Source organism: Mesoplodon bidens, assembly GCF_964165515.1.
Source record: "Mesoplodon bidens genome assembly, chromosome: 10".
Classification (NCBI taxonomy): Eukaryota; Metazoa; Chordata; class Mammalia; order Artiodactyla; family Ziphiidae; genus Mesoplodon; species Mesoplodon bidens.
Genome location: NC_138172.1, coordinates 39,816,077 through 39,828,771, shown reverse-complemented (window position 1 = coordinate 39,828,771; position 12,695 = coordinate 39,816,077). Strand labels below are relative to the sequence as shown.

General features: G+C 58.6%; 3 protein-coding genes across 7 annotated transcripts in view; all 3 read right to left on the bottom strand.

Moving 5' to 3' along the window:
* Positions 1-4,330, bottom strand: part of PFKFB4 (6-phosphofructo-2-kinase/fructose-2,6-biphosphatase 4) — a 43,356-nt gene extending 39,026 nt beyond the window's left edge. Inside the window, exon 1 of one of the 3 annotated variants that reach the window (XM_081246573.1) lies at positions 3,344-4,330. In XM_081246573.1, the coding sequence (XP_081102699.1) occupies positions 3,344-3,407 (64 nt within the window). In that variant the 5' untranslated portion in view covers positions 3,408-4,330. Of the gene's footprint in view, positions 1-413; positions 628-3,343 lie in introns of those variants that run through there. The other 2 variants (XM_081246577.1, XM_081246578.1) reach the window with 2 other exon arrangements.
* Positions 4,331-4,834: 504 nt separating this feature from the next.
* Positions 4,835-5,315, bottom strand: UCN2 (urocortin 2). The gene has a single exon (XM_081246660.1). It carries the CDS (start codon positions 5,260-5,262, stop codon positions 4,924-4,926), a length of 339 nt encoding a protein of 112 aa, XP_081102786.1. The 5' UTR covers positions 5,263-5,315; the 3' UTR covers positions 4,835-4,923.
* A 1,016-nt stretch (positions 5,316-6,331) lies between these two features.
* Positions 6,332-12,695, bottom strand: part of COL7A1 (collagen type VII alpha 1 chain) — a 31,723-nt gene continuing 25,359 nt past the window's right edge. For all 3 annotated transcript variants that reach the window (XM_081247287.1, XM_081247289.1, XM_081247288.1), the window contains 18 exons: positions 12,575-12,631; positions 12,367-12,438; positions 11,737-11,808; positions 11,475-11,510; positions 11,104-11,184; positions 10,800-10,853; positions 10,658-10,711; positions 10,521-10,583; positions 9,409-9,471; positions 9,188-9,304; positions 8,926-9,003; positions 8,775-8,828; positions 8,556-8,604; positions 7,827-7,859; positions 7,592-7,678; positions 7,275-7,364; positions 6,992-7,195; positions 6,332-6,680 (listed from right to left, as the gene is read on the bottom strand). In XM_081247287.1, coding sequence (XP_081103413.1) covers positions 6,655-6,680; positions 6,992-7,195; positions 7,275-7,364; positions 7,592-7,678; positions 7,827-7,859; positions 8,556-8,604; positions 8,775-8,828; positions 8,926-9,003; positions 9,188-9,304; positions 9,409-9,471; positions 10,521-10,583; positions 10,658-10,711; positions 10,800-10,853; positions 11,104-11,184; positions 11,475-11,510; positions 11,737-11,808; positions 12,367-12,438; positions 12,575-12,631 — 1,290 coding nt within the window. In that variant the 3' untranslated portion in view covers positions 6,332-6,654. The remainder of the gene's footprint in view (positions 6,681-6,991; positions 7,196-7,274; positions 7,365-7,591; positions 7,679-7,826; positions 7,860-8,555; positions 8,605-8,774; positions 8,829-8,925; positions 9,004-9,187; positions 9,305-9,408; positions 9,472-10,520; positions 10,584-10,657; positions 10,712-10,799; positions 10,854-11,103; positions 11,185-11,474; positions 11,511-11,736; positions 11,809-12,366; positions 12,439-12,574; positions 12,632-12,695) is intronic.

Genomic DNA, 12,695 nt, shown 5'->3' with positions numbered 1-12,695 from the left:
GGCCCGGTTGTCAACTCCGCCGCGCCCCACCGGCCTTGTGCTCCGACCCTCTCTTCTGCTCCGAGTCCCGGGACTCTCCACTGCCCACAGGAGCAACCTGCTCAACCACGCTGAAAAAGCTCCTCTATCTCATGGACAGGGACAGAGGACAAATCTCAAAACTAATCGTGTTTCTCTCTTTGCCTTAGCTGCTGGGGAGCTCGGGCTAAACCCCAGCCCACCTGGAGCACGTGAGCGGTACCTAGTAACCAAGCTCTCTGGGGACTCACCGAACCCCGACAGTATCTTACTTCTCCTTCCAGGATTTCATTTTTACCAATTAAATTTTAAATCATAAGTTTACACATTTTTTTCTTCAATGAGCCTCTGCCTCTTCATCAGGAAAATGGAATACACACTCCCATGGATCTTACAAGATTCTGGTATGCGTTAAAAGTGTCAATATCTGGGCTTCCCTGGTGGCGCAGGGGTTGAGAGTCCGCCTGTCGATGCAGGGGACACGGGTTCGTGCCCCGGTCCGGGAAGATCCCACATGCCGCGGAGCGGCTGAGCCTGTGAGCCATGGCCGCGGAGCCTGTGCTCCGCAACGGGAGAGGCCACAACAGTGAGAAGCCCGTGTTCCGCAAAAAAAAAAAAAAGTGTCAATGTCTGAGAAATCCATTCTAAAGCACATTAATGTTATCATTTATTATGTTATTTATCTTCCTCCTGTCTCTAAAAATGCAGTGGAGGCAAGGGGCAAGGGAGAGAGCCTGAGTTCGGGAACACTTGGCCTACCTCCTCTCTGTCTCCTCAGCCCAGCCTCTTAAGCTTTGTACACTTTCTGCCCCCGACCTTAGCTGACACTGCTCGAGTCTGGGTCACACTGCCCTCTAGCGACGTCCTCCACCACGTCCCCTGACAGCATCACTGCATCCCCAAGTTCTCTCTGCTTAATGTGTGCCCAGCCAGGATCCAGGGGCTGGGGCATGGAGAAGAGTCTCCACCCAGTGTTCCACAGGGGCAGCACCCCTCCCCCTGCCCTCCTTGCCACACCCCTGCCTTGAGTCAGTCCTCCAAGTCACAGCCCAGCCCTTCAGAGCCTGGCAAGGACCCTTAAGATGACTGATAACAGATGTCTTGCCCACTTCGCAGGAAATGAAGGTTAAGGAGGTCCACGTGCTAGAAGCCCACGCAGACCTTCCCTGGAAGCAGCTCAAGCCGCCTCCCCAGGAAATGCCCTGCCTCAGAGTCTACCACTTCCTCCTTCTTCAGCCTCCCTCTTCAGTGTCCACCGTCCACCTCCTTCCCCACCTCATGCCCAGCAGCTGGCACACCCATAGGCAGCTCCTGATGAGCGGGATGCCCCTAGTAACCTTCCGCCCACTTCCTACTTCTCCAAAGCCACTCATTCTGTTCCTGACAAGTCAGCCCTCCTGTCTGTCTCCTGGCCACTACCAAGGCCATCCTGGGGCCACCCTAGCCTCAGAGACCTTGTCACCACATACCCACACCCTGTCCAACCCCCAGCAGTCATTGCAAAGTCTACCTCATCTAACATCCACAGACACCCTGCACCTTCTCAGGCCTGCCATTCTCCTCTCCAACCTCTTGGAATGTTAGTCAAAGGCTGGGGGTAGGGGACAGCCAGGGAAGGGCAGGAGGCCAGGGCCATGTCTGGGAAGCCATCCTCACCTCCAGAAGTCTGAGTCTGGCTTACCGGGAAAATCAGTGGCTCTGTACCTCCCACTCTTCCCCAGTCTGACCCTGGGCTGACTCAGACATACCTTCCCAAGTCTCTATATCCAGTGCGAGGCCACATGTCAACAGCAGGAGGAGGCTGGAGCCCCTCCCCAAGGCCAGGGTCTACATCTGCTCTGAGGATACTCCCCTCCCATGGCCCCACTTCTCAGGTAGGAAACTGAGGAAGGGGAGAAGGGCCCAGCATCACAGAACCGCCAGCCCACAGTGCAGGATGGACTCAGCTCAGCTCCCAGCCCTTCAGAACCTCACCTCCCACACCTTGTACTATAACCACACATCCTACCTCCACACTTGCACTCTTGCATGTTCCCTCCATTGAAATGCTCTCCTGACTTTCTGCTCCCTCAGCGCCAATAGATGTCCAATAGAATAACTGGCCCTCATGGCTTTCCCTCCCTGGGGCCATCCCAGAGTGAGCCAGCTCTCCTGGCCCAAGGGTGGGAGGTGTGCTAGGGTGTCGGTGTGCACTTGTGTGTGAACACATCCTGCTCAGCTTTTCCTCGCCGTGAACCTGCCTGGCCTGGCTCCTGTGGTGCCCTCTGCACTGACCACTGGACCTCCTCCCAGACTACAAGCTGTGGGGTGTCCTCAGTCTTCAGTCCTCAATGCTCAAACTCTTCCCAGTCCACGTATCTGCTGGCCAGACCTGGCCAAACCGACAGCCACCCTTTGCACCATGTGGGCCCAGGGACCTCAGTGCATCCCACACAGACCCACACACCAGTGCACGAAAGCATGGTATGCACACAGCCACTGGTGCACACACACTAACAGGCCCTGCACCCAGGCTGGTGCAGAGACAGGCCAGCTGCAGTGAGGCCTGCTGCTCTCTGCTGTCTTCCTTCCCCTTTATTCCCTCCTCCTCTCCCCTCTGCTGTCACTGGGAGGTTGGGGAGTTCCTAGGAGTTCCAGCTTCCTCTGGCCATTTCTGGCCAAGGATCATCCTGTGTCTCCCTGGGTCCAGAGCTCACACAGGGTGTGAGGTTCCAACTTGGGGGTAGAGAGCCATGTAACCAAGCAGCCCGTGAACCCTGGTCTGCACTTGCTGATTCCAGCCTGGCACAGGGCACACAGTAGGTGCTCAAAGTGACTCAGGACCAGCCAGAGCACACAGTAAGGTGCTCAGAGAGGTTCCTGACTGGGACAGAGCACACAGTAGGTGCTTAGAGCAGCTCAGGACCGGCACAAGGCACACAGTAGTTGCCCTAGAAATGCTGGTTTAATGGCTAAAGTAACATCACATGAAGAACTTCCCAAATGAGCCTCTGGATATGACCCCTGAGGGGGGACCTGGATAAACATGACCCCTTGGAGGCCAGCAAAGGGCAGAGCAGGAGGCCCCCTGGGAAGCTCCAGCTGGCTGTCCCTCCCCCTGGGCTGGAGGAAGAAGCTATTTATAGTTCCCCCTTGGCCCAGCTCCTTCTCCCCGGCAAGGCGCCAGTGTTCCCCCTCCTCCATGCCCCTGACCGACTGATGCCCCTAAGAGCACCCCTATTCCTGGAGAGACCCCCAACACTCTCACACCCCTTCTAGCACCACCTCCACTTTGCCCAGGTCTTTTCCCAATCCCCCCACCCTGTCCACCCTGCCCCGTGCCTACCCTGCCTGCTGCTCCCTGACCAGGGGTCCGTCAGGGAGCTGCCTCCTTCCTTGCCTCTGTTCATCCTGCCACCGAACTGGCCTGGGCCGCCGCCCCCTGCAGCTCGGAGTCGGGCAGCCCCGCCCTCCAGGCTCCGGAGAGAGCCAGCAGGCCGGGTGGCCCCGCCTCTCCAGCCCCGCCTTGGGCCCGCCCCCCAGGGCTGCTGACAACTGTGAGATCTCCGTCAGTGCCCCCCGGCCCTGGGCAGCCACACTTCCGACAGTGCTATCTCTTTCTCCAGCCCTCGTCTCCGGCTGGAGTTGTCTACACTACCCAGAATACCTGCCCCATCTGCAGGCAAGCCTGACCACACTCTCCAGAAGGTCAGCCCATCCCCGGCAGAGCAATGGAGTTGGGGTTGTGAGATTAGGCAAAACATACGCCCTGCACACCAAGGGACAGGTCGGTGAAATTGGGGCGGGGGGAGTGGGGAGAGGAGCAGCGTACCCAGCTGTGACTCCGCCCTCGTGTGTCACTGCCTGGGTGCACACGACTGTGTGATTCTTGTCTGTCCCATTCTCCGGTCACTACATGTATTGAGCGCTTTCTGCGTTCCAGAACCTTCACATACATTACATCACTCAGTGCTCACAAGAAGCTTGGCGGCATCACTCTGCTTTACAGAGGAGCAAACAGGCTTGGAAAGGTGAGGAGGTTTGCTCAGGATAATTCGATGAAGGAGGGGCAGTTGGACCAGAGCCCCAGCAGCCTGAGCTCCCTCTCCCCTGAGCCATGTGTGTCCAAGGGCAGAGGCTGGGTATGCAGGGGGGTGGGTAAGACAGTGCCTGGCTATGTGTTGAGCATGCTTCATGTAGGTTTGGGGGACAAGCTCCTGTTCCTCCCAGCTCCCTCACATGGCCTCACCTTGCTCACACGCACTCACAGCTGTTAGATACACAGAGACGCAGCCACACATGCGTGCACACACCCCCACACACAGGGCAAGGCTGCCACGGCCACAGACCTCCCACGTACGACCATCTCACTGTGCCTGGAGATGCCCCTGATGGCCCCATCCATCTGGGGTGGGTGCTGTCTCATGCATGTGACCCTCCGCCAGCATTTCTCTGTGTGGTGACCTGTGGGAGGACAGGGCAGATCTGTGGGTCTGGTCTTAGGTGGGCTGGTCTCCGATGCGGTGATGGTCTCTTGTGTTGAGGTGCCTGAAAGTGGCATTACAGTGACCACATGTGATGGTGTCCAGACGCTCTGTGACTGGACACAAGTGGGACCCAGACATGATAAGATTCCATGCGGTAGTGACCTTCAGTGGTAGTGTCCAAGCTGTCCAGACATACTGTAAGCCTGTGGGGCTCCTAGGAGTGGCAAGACTCCACTTGGCAACCTGACACAGCAATATCCAGGCTGTCCAGACACACTGTGACTCTGTGAGGCACTCTGATATGACCCCACATGGCAGTGACCTCACGTGGCGGAGTCCTGATGCACCGTGCCCAGATGTAGTACCGTCCAGCTCTGCCGCTACCTTGCAGGTCTCCCCATCCACGCTGGCTCCATCATTGTGATCCCCTCCCTCAGGCTCAGCGGCGGCCAACATGGGCCAGGATGTGGGTATTGGCAGCAGCTTGCTCCCTCACTGCCCTGGCCCGGGCCTGCTCCAGTAAGATCTGCAGGAGGCCAAGGGGGACATCCAGCGAGAGGGTGATGCGGGGGCCAGGGCGGGGGCCAGGGCCAGGGTGGCCCCAAGCAGTGGAGGGGCCTGTGGTGCTGGCTGAAGGGCTCTCCGAGGCCACAGGGCAGGGAGTGGCCTGGGGAAAGTTCTGAGGGAGGAGCTGGAAGCCTGGGATAGGGGTTGCTGGGACAAGCAGAGTCCTGCCCAATGTCAGGACCATCAGCACCAGCAGAGCCCACCTGGTCATCGTGTGGTCAGGCTGCGAGGAGAAAACAGGTTCAGGGCAGGGGCCCTGGTCAGCTATGGCCCATAGACAGAGACAGATGGGGAAAGCAGAGAGACAGAGAGCGGCCAGGCCAGGGACAGAGAGAGACAGAAACAGAGATGAAGGGACAAGAAGAGAGCCAGAGTGAGACAGAGATAACAGACAGAGCCAGGCAGAGAAGGGGTCAGAGGGGCAGAAAGAGTGAGAAAGAGAGTGAGAGAGACAGAGATAGACAAAGTGATGGAGAAACCCAGAGACAGAGAGCCACAGGTACATCTAGATATGGATATATTTTACAGAGAGAGAGATGGTGGGGAGGGAGGAAGAACAAGAAGAAGAAGAAAGGGAGGGAGGGAGGAGAGAGGGAAAGGGAGAAAGAGATGGAAATGAGTGAGAGGGAGGCAGAGCAAATGGAGAGTGGAAGAAAAAAGAGACAGAAACTGCCCCAGAGACAGTGTGATGGAAATAAGGATGCAAAGAGAGAGAAACCCAGAGGGACCAAAGGGGAGCCTGAGGTCTGAGCGAGAAAGCTTGTAGTAGATCCAGGGCAAAGAAAGGCAGGAATGGGGGTCCTTGAGGCAGAGAAGCAGCCAGAGATCCCAGGGCACCTCAGGTTCAGAGACCTCCACTGACTCAAATCCCAGATCCATTCAACCCCAAAGGCCCTGCCCATCCCCCTTGACCCCAGTCCTACCAGTAGCAGCCTCCTCTAGGGTAAGCTGGGGCCAGGCAGTGCTGTGCTGTGGTCTGCCTCTCTGCCCCCTTCAGGGCCCATTTATCTCCCTCAGCCCCTGGGCTGACAGCTGGGGCCTGTCTCCTGGCTTGAGGCAGCCCCCCACCTATGATTCATCCCCTCCTGGGGAGCAGTGAGGACATATCCTCGGCCCCTACCCTGTCTTCTTTCTGGGGACAAGTTGGGGACTGAGGGTCACAGGACAGTGACCAGGGCTGGAGAGAGGGACTCTGTACCCACTCAGGATGGTACTGCCCTCCCAGGGAAAACCTGCCCCCCTGACACCCACACCTCCCCAAACAGTCACAACAGGGGCCTTTAAACAGCAGCTTTAATGCCCCCCAGAATCAGCACCATGTCATCACAGGCTTGGGTCAAGGGGCAGGTCAGATGCGGTCAGATTCAGTCACATCCGCTCAGTGCCCACAGCCATCCCCACACTGAGTCATCTGCCGGGGAGGCAGGAGCCACAATGGGGGTTTGTCCACAGGGGGGAAGGCTAGACCCATGGAACAAGTCACTGAAATTAACGGACACGCTCATGCACGCTCACGTGCACGCAGGCCTCTAGCACCAAGGGGAGGGACAGCAGGGTCCAGCTGAGACACCGACTCCTCCAGGGGATGCTGAACTTCAGCTCATCATCTGCCTAAGCTCCGGGCAGCACCTGGGTGGGGCAGGTTGGGTTCAGCCACCTGACCTTACCCATCACATCGGCCACAGAGAATGGGGAAGCTGGGGGCATAGGGTGTGGAGGCTCTGCCCGCAGAGAGGGATGCTCACTCAGGTCTTTAAGGGAGGGAGCACTGAGGGGGGCCATACTGGGGACTCCACATAGAGCTGGGGTTCTCTACTCAGCTCTTTGGTCTGGGGGGGGTCTGTCCCAGGTCCCCCAGTCTGAGGGGGCTTCTGGCCCAGGACCCTGACCCTGGACATGATCTGGGTAGGCCCCTAATGGGATGGGAGGTACGCCCATACCTGTCCCCTGGCTCTGAGCCACCCGGGGCGGGCAGCGGCGCTCACAGGCCTCACGGGTCCCAAAACGGTTGGCATTCCCTCCGCAGCCACCATAGACAAAGGGGTGACAGGCCTCCGTACCACCTGCCACAGCCCGATGATACCAGCGCAGGGTGTAGGCAGTACAGGAGCCCTCGTCCAGTGGAAGCGAGCAGGGGTCCGGGGCTGATGGAGGTCAGAGAGGTCAGCAGGGATGGGCTCTGTCTGCCCCTCCCCAAATCTCTCTGGGCCCAGCCTTTCTCACCATTGCCATCCCAAGGAGCCTCAGGGTCCTGGTATTCCTCCACAGAATACTCAGAGTATTCGTACTCATCGTCCTCGGGGGGCACCTGGCCTGCACGCATGGTGGGGTGTGCTGTGAGCAGGGCCCCAGTAGGCCCGGGTTCATGCTGCCCAACCCTGGCCCTTGGATGGGGTGGGCAGCACTGGTCTCCCACATGTACACAAGAGTGCTCCCTGCATGTGGACCCTACACGCGTGGCGTGGGCCCTGCACACATGAGCAGCCCTGTGTGTGTCTGTGCTCCCACCCCACACGCCCCACGGCTCCAGCCGTCCTCACCTTCCTCCTCTGCGTGGGAGACACGGAGAACGGGCACAGCGTGGAGCTGGGGGCCAGCGGTGTCTGCAGCGTAACTAGGGAGGGGTCCTAGAGCCAGAAGCAGGGGCACAGGGCCCTGGGGTCAGCATGGTGGCCACCCCAGCCAAGCCCCTGCTGAGAGGACCCAGGTGATGGGCACAGCAGGGCCTGGGGTGAGAAAAGTTCCGGGAGCAGAAAATACCAGAAAACTACTCACGTGATCCAGATGTGATAAACTGGCTCTGGCAGGCTGGAGGGGGCAGAGAGGGGGCAGGGAGAGAGACAATAACAGAGCAGGAGACAAAGATGGAAAGAGGCAGGGAGAGAGACACACATGGGGGCAGAGACATACAGAGGGGGACAGCAGAAGAGAGTGACAGGCAGGAGAGAGTGACAGACAGGAGAGAGAGGAAGGGAAGCAGATGCAGAGAGATAGAAAGAGAAAGGAAGGAAGGGGAGAAGCAGACAAAGGGTGAGAGTGAAGTTGGGAACAGGCCAACAAAGGGCAAGAGAGAGAGGGAGAGACAGCCAGTCAGGAGCCGGCAGGCATGGAGACAGAGGGAAAGCAGCCAGAGAGAGGCGGAAGGAGACGAGCTTCACTCTCTGATGCCCCCCAGGGCCACCAGAGCCCTCCACCCACACCCTGGCTCCACGTCAGGCCCTGAGGAACCGGCTCTGCTCACACCTCCACCCCCCCCACACGCCACCATCCTGGGCACCCAGGAACACTATGTGTCCCTCCACCTCTGCCTGGGTCTCCATTTGGGGAAGTCCTGTCAGCATGTCTGTCCTGAAACACCTGTGTGCTTTTTGTATCCATCTGTCTCCACCCATCTCCTTGACTGCTTGCCCCTTGGAAGTTCTGGGGATGCTGCCTGCCCCTGTCTAGGGGTACGGGGATGGAGTGGGGTGGTACCCAAGAGACTGTGGGCTGGGCTCCACTCACCGCAATGCTGACTCATCTCCTGACGCACAAGGCCCCGAATGTCATCCTCCTAGGAGCCCAAGACCACAAGGGTCATGAAGAACCAATGGATCACAGAAGGACAAAGGGTACATGATGCAGGGATCATGGAGGGACAGCGCTGAGTCAGGGTCCAGGGTCCAGGGGGTCGGGGGTTGGGTGCAGGAGGCAGAGCCCACCACCCCCATACCCCACACTCACTGTCAGTGCAGCTTCTCCTTTCTCACCGCGGGGCCCCGCAGGTCCTGGCCGCCCCTATGTGCAATGGATAGGACCAGGCTGTGACCTCTGATCTCACGGACGCCAGAGGTCACCCCAACCTTTGACCCCAAGCCCAGGAATCCCCACTCACCTGCTCCCCTCTCTCTCCTGGGGTTCCAGGGACCCCAGGGGCCCCCACCACACTCTCTCCAGGGGGACCTCGTTCACCCTGTTAGACAGGACCAAGTAAGCAGGGTCAGAGGCAGTGGGGGTCAGAAGTAGGACAAATTGGGATCATAAGTTCAGAGGTTGGGGCAAAGATATTGGGGCAAAGGGTTGCAGAGCCAGAGGTCAATGAGGTTTGAAGGGTCAGTGAGGCTCAGGGGTCTGGAGTCAGAGTCAGGGCCCCTCACCTTCTGGCCCTGAAGTCCTTCGGGGCCTTTGGGACCAATACTGCCAGGTGGCCCGGGGGGACCACTAGAGCCATCACTGCCCCTAGGACCTGGGAAGCCCCCAGTTCCTGGAGGCCCCTGAGGAGAGATAGGTTAGGGTCAGTGACAAGAGCTTCCAAAGATGGACCCACTTCCAGAGAGTACAATCTCCTCAATTCACCATGACCTTAGCCTCGACTTACCCGCTCCCCTTTCTCACCCTGGTCACCCTTGGGTCCTGGCTGCCCATCAAAACCGCGGTCACCCTGGGAACAGAAAGAAGCATGAGAGTCCCTCTGCCTTGGCCTACCTCAGCTCAACCCCCATAAGCCCCCAGGCCCAATGGCCATAACCTCAAGTACCTGTGGCCCTACCAGCCAGAGACTCTCAATCTGCCATGATCCCCATGACCCTGACCCCACTGTGATGCCCCTTGCCCTGACTCCACCTTTTTCCCCTACACTGACACTCCAGCCTCCCCACTGACCTCCACCCACCGTAACCCCTTAGCCCTGAGGCATGTGTTGCTCCAACTCCCATCCCTTAATCCTAAATGTGCATTGTGGGGACTTCCCTGGCAGTCCAGTGGTTAAGACTCTGCACTTCGGAATTTCCCTGGTGGTCCAGTGGTAAGGGATCCGCCTTATGATGCAAGGGACGTGGGTTTGATCCCTGGTCAGGGAACTAAGATCCCACATGCCGCAGGGCAACTAAGCCCATGCGCCACAACTACTGAGCTTGCGCGCCTCAACTAGAGAGACTGCATGCCACAAACTACAGAGCCCACGCGCTCTGGAACACGTGCACCACAACTACAGAGCCCACGCGCCCTGGAGCCTGCGTGCCACAACTAGAGAAGAGAAAACCCGCATGACACAGCTAGAGAGAAGCCCGTGCGCCGCAACAAAGAGCCCACACACTGCAACGCAAGATCCTGCTTGCCTCAATGAAGATCCCACGTGCCGCAGCTAAGACCCGACGCATCCAAAGAGAAATAAAAATAAAATAAATAAATAATAAATCAATCTTAAAAAAAAAAAAAGACTCTGTGCTGCCACTGAGGGGGCACGGATTCAATCCTTGGTCGGGGAACTAAGATCCTGCATGCCACACGGTGCGGCCAAAGAAAAAATAAAAAAGCACATTGTGACCCCAACCCACCCTGAAACCTTAAGACCAGCCCCACTCCACCCCCCAGTGTCCCAACCTTTCACGACCCAAAACCTTCCTTGACCCAAAACCTTCACGACCCAACCATGCCCTTCCCTACCCAATCCTAAACCCCCAATGTGCACTGTTGAGAGAGACCCCATACCTTGGGACCAATCAGGCCCTCCTTCCCAGGGGCCCCTGACTGGCCTGGAACACCTGGCTCCCCCTGGAGAAGAGAAGACATTAGCCAGGCCCTGGACCACCCATCCACTCCTCATTCTGGGGGTGCCCCACTCTCACCAACTCTCCTTTGCGTCCTGCCAGCCCTGGGCGGCCCGGGGGACCAGCTTCTCCCTGCAGGGATCAGGTGGAGGGATCAGCCTTAGGCACCAGGCCTCACAGCCCCCCACGTCCCCACGCATATGCCCCATCACCCCTGTACCTTATCTCCCTTCTCTCCATCAAGGCCACAGGCTCCCTTAACCCCCCGTTCGCCCTGCGGGAGAAAAGAAGTTGAAAAATGACTTCCAGATACCTCACCCTGTAACCCCTTGACGCTGAAACTACTCTCCAAACTGGCCTTAGATACTCCAACCTCTGACCTTCCAACCTCTAACCTAACACCTCACATTCAACCCCGGATACCCCCACATCTGACCCCAGATACCTGACCTCTGACCCCAGATACCTCACCCTCCAACATCAGGTCCTCCTGATTAGGGGGAAAAAAACAGTCCCCTTCCCACCTTGAGGCCCCGGGGACCCATGAAGCCAACATCTCCTTTGTCTCCTCGGACACCAGGGGCTCCGTCTTTTCCTCGGGATCCCTGGGGGGAAAGGGGTCAATGTGAGGCCAGGGGAGGTCAGTGAGGGATCAAAGGGAATCACTTTGGATGTAATGGACAGGGAACACCATAGGGGTGAGAATCATCATTAGGGGCCAGAGCCACTGGAAGGGCAGGGTTTTCCATGGGGATGAGGGTCACCATGGGCAGGGGTCACTATGTGGGTGGAACCATCACGGGGGCTACTGTGAAGATAGGGGTCCCTGGACAACATGAGAGTACTGGTTCACTGTAAGGTCAAAGGCCACTACATGGGCATGGGGGCATCTTACCGGCTCACCAGGGATCCCTGCAGCACCAGGCTCACCCTGTGGGGAACACAGATGGGGGAGCGCAGCCCTTCAGTGTGACTGTCCCCTATGCTGGCCTCTCTGCTGAACATGCAGCCACGGCCCAGGCTGCACAAGGAGCCCGTGTGAGCACATATGGGGCCAAGAGCGAGGGAGGCAGGAAACCCTCCAATGCTCAGAGGACACCCCTGGGATAGGGGTGTGTGATGCATGGCTCTGGGTCTGTACCTGGGGCGGGACTTGCCTTGGGTCCTGTGAGTCCACGCACTCCCAGCAACCCGGCTGAGCCCTTGTCTCCAGGCTGTCCCTTGGCGCCCTGCGGGAGTGACCAGGAGAGGGACACAATCAGGACCAGACCAGGCTGCATGCTCAGAGAATGACTGGAACCTGCTGGCTGGGGCGGAGCTGGGCAGTGCTGCTCCCACGCACTTCCCCATGGCCCCTTCCCTTCCAGCCCATGCCCCAGCAGGGTGGAGGTGGGGACTGTGGCTCATGGGGTGGCTCATTTCTCACCTCAGGACCCCCAGATTCCTGCCACTCCTCTTACCACTGGGCCCCTACTCTTACCCCTACCTGGAGCACCCCTAACAGCCAAGGAGCCCCCTTCCCATTCCCACAGGCACTCTCATAGAGCCACAGTCCACACACTCCCCTTCTCACCTCATATCCAGGCCCTTGAGCCCCTCCCATAGAGCCCCCATCCCCTCAGCCACCCCACAGAGTTGCTACAGCTGACAGAACCCCCTCCCCTCTGACCCCCAGAAAGCCCCCTCCCATCCTCCCCTCCTGTCCTCACAGACCCTCCATGGAGCCCCCCAGCCTGTAGGATCCCCCTCCTCACCGTGTATAGAATATCCCAACCTCATCCCCATACCTTTTCTCCAGGGTCCCCACTGTCTCCCCGAGGTCCTTTGTCACCATCTATGCCCTGAGGCCCTCGTTCACCCTGCGTCAGGGTCAGAAATCAGGGTCAGGGGCTAAAAGTCCCTTACCCTCTGAGGGTTTGAGCTCTCAGATCCCCTGGCCCAGCCCACACAGAAGCCCCTCCCACACCCATCTGCACATGGACCAGATCCACTCACCATGTCCCCCTTGGCACCCCGTGGCCCCGGAGGCCCCATAATCACAGCTGAGTCACCCTGAGTGGACAGGGGGCAGTCAGAGGAGTCAAGAGCACCCTTAGTCCCCTGCCCTCCCCCATGT

What these genes read in the sequence shown, in the direction of transcription:
- UCN2 (XM_081246660.1), bottom strand. Translation starts at nt 5,262, where the DNA reads ATGACCAGGTGGGCTCTGCTGGTGCTGATGGTCCTGACATTGGGCAGG.